General features: G+C 51.7%; 1 protein-coding gene across 1 annotated transcript in view; it reads right to left on the reverse strand.

Moving 5' to 3' along the window:
• Window positions 1-708: 708 nt before the first annotated feature.
• LOC101863582 overlaps window positions 709-1,259 on the reverse strand; it is a 3,670-nt gene continuing 3,119 nt past the window's right edge. Inside the window, exon 2 of the mRNA XM_005097519.2 lies at window positions 709-1,198. Coding sequence (XP_005097576.1) covers window positions 762-1,198 — 437 coding nt within the window. The 3' untranslated portion in view covers window positions 709-761. The remainder of the gene's footprint in view (window positions 1,199-1,259) is intronic.

Raw genomic sequence — 1,259 nt, forward strand, 5'->3', positions numbered from 1 at the left:
GTTTTACGGCGCTCGCAACTGCTAAGGTCATATGAGCGCGCTGAAAAATGTTTATCGAATTTTTGGGTTTTTTAATATTTTTTAAAATAGCTTTTATGTCCGTCTTCAAACACGTTTCTGTTTGTATTTTACTGGAAAAACGATGATTAAAGGCACAGAAATTGCAGATTTTGAGTTTACCTGGCCTCTCAAACTTTGTAGGTAATCGAACTTTGGTGGCCATTTTGTCGCTGAAACCAGGCGACCCCCACCTCTTCCAGTGGCAAATATCTCGACTTGTGTTCTAGCTAGATGTGCAAGCTCTTTGATTTTGTGTTGGTTAACACACACACACACACACAAACACACACACACACATACACACACAGAGACACACACACACACACACATACACACACACAGAGACACACACACACACATACACATACACACACACAGAGACACACACACACTCAAACACACACGCATGCACACACACACACACACGCACACACACATATACACACACAGACACACACACACATAATATACACACACGCGCACACACATATACACACACATATACACACACTCAAACACACATGCACACACACAGAGAGACAGAGACAGACAGACAGACAGACAGACAGACAGACAGACAGACAGACAGACAGACAGACACACGCACACACACACACCACTCAACACAGAGAGAACAAGAAGACAGACTGTGTTCCCGGTTGCCAAGTTCCGTTTATTGTGACGTCACATGGGTCAGTTCTCTATGGCTGCTTGGGTTGCTGCTTGGATTGTCCGAGTCCCAGAGCCTGGGCCAGACCTCCCGCCGTCTGGATGACGAAGTTGGGGACATCATTGGTCAAGACTTGAGTGGCACACACCAGGGGGCAGGTGGAACTACAGACAGAGACCTGGGCCTTGCACAGCACGCCCTCCAGCGCGTTCTTGCTGGCCTGGGCCGACTTGCAGACGAGGGCCGCGTTGTTGCACTTGTCGGTACAGCCGGTGAAGCAGGAGCACACCGAGTTGCACAGGCCGGCGCACGCCTGTTTGTTGGCGGCACAGTCCACGAAGGGAGGCAGGTCCACGCAGGCAGAGGCCGTCACGCTACAGAAGAAGGAGCAGCCGCCCTTGCAGTTGTCGACGGGGGCGCTGGCTTCCTGGGCCAAGGTCAACCCGGACAGGGCCACTACGGCGATAGCTGGGAGGGGGAGGGGGAGGATAGAGGGGGGAGTGAGGGGTTTGAGGGAGAGAGGGAGAGA

The sequence above is a fragment of the Aplysia californica genome, unplaced genomic scaffold (genome assembly GCF_000002075.1).
Source record: "Aplysia californica isolate F4 #8 unplaced genomic scaffold, AplCal3.0 scaffold00156, whole genome shotgun sequence".
Lineage (NCBI taxonomy): Eukaryota > Metazoa > Mollusca > Gastropoda > Aplysiida > Aplysiidae > Aplysia > Aplysia californica.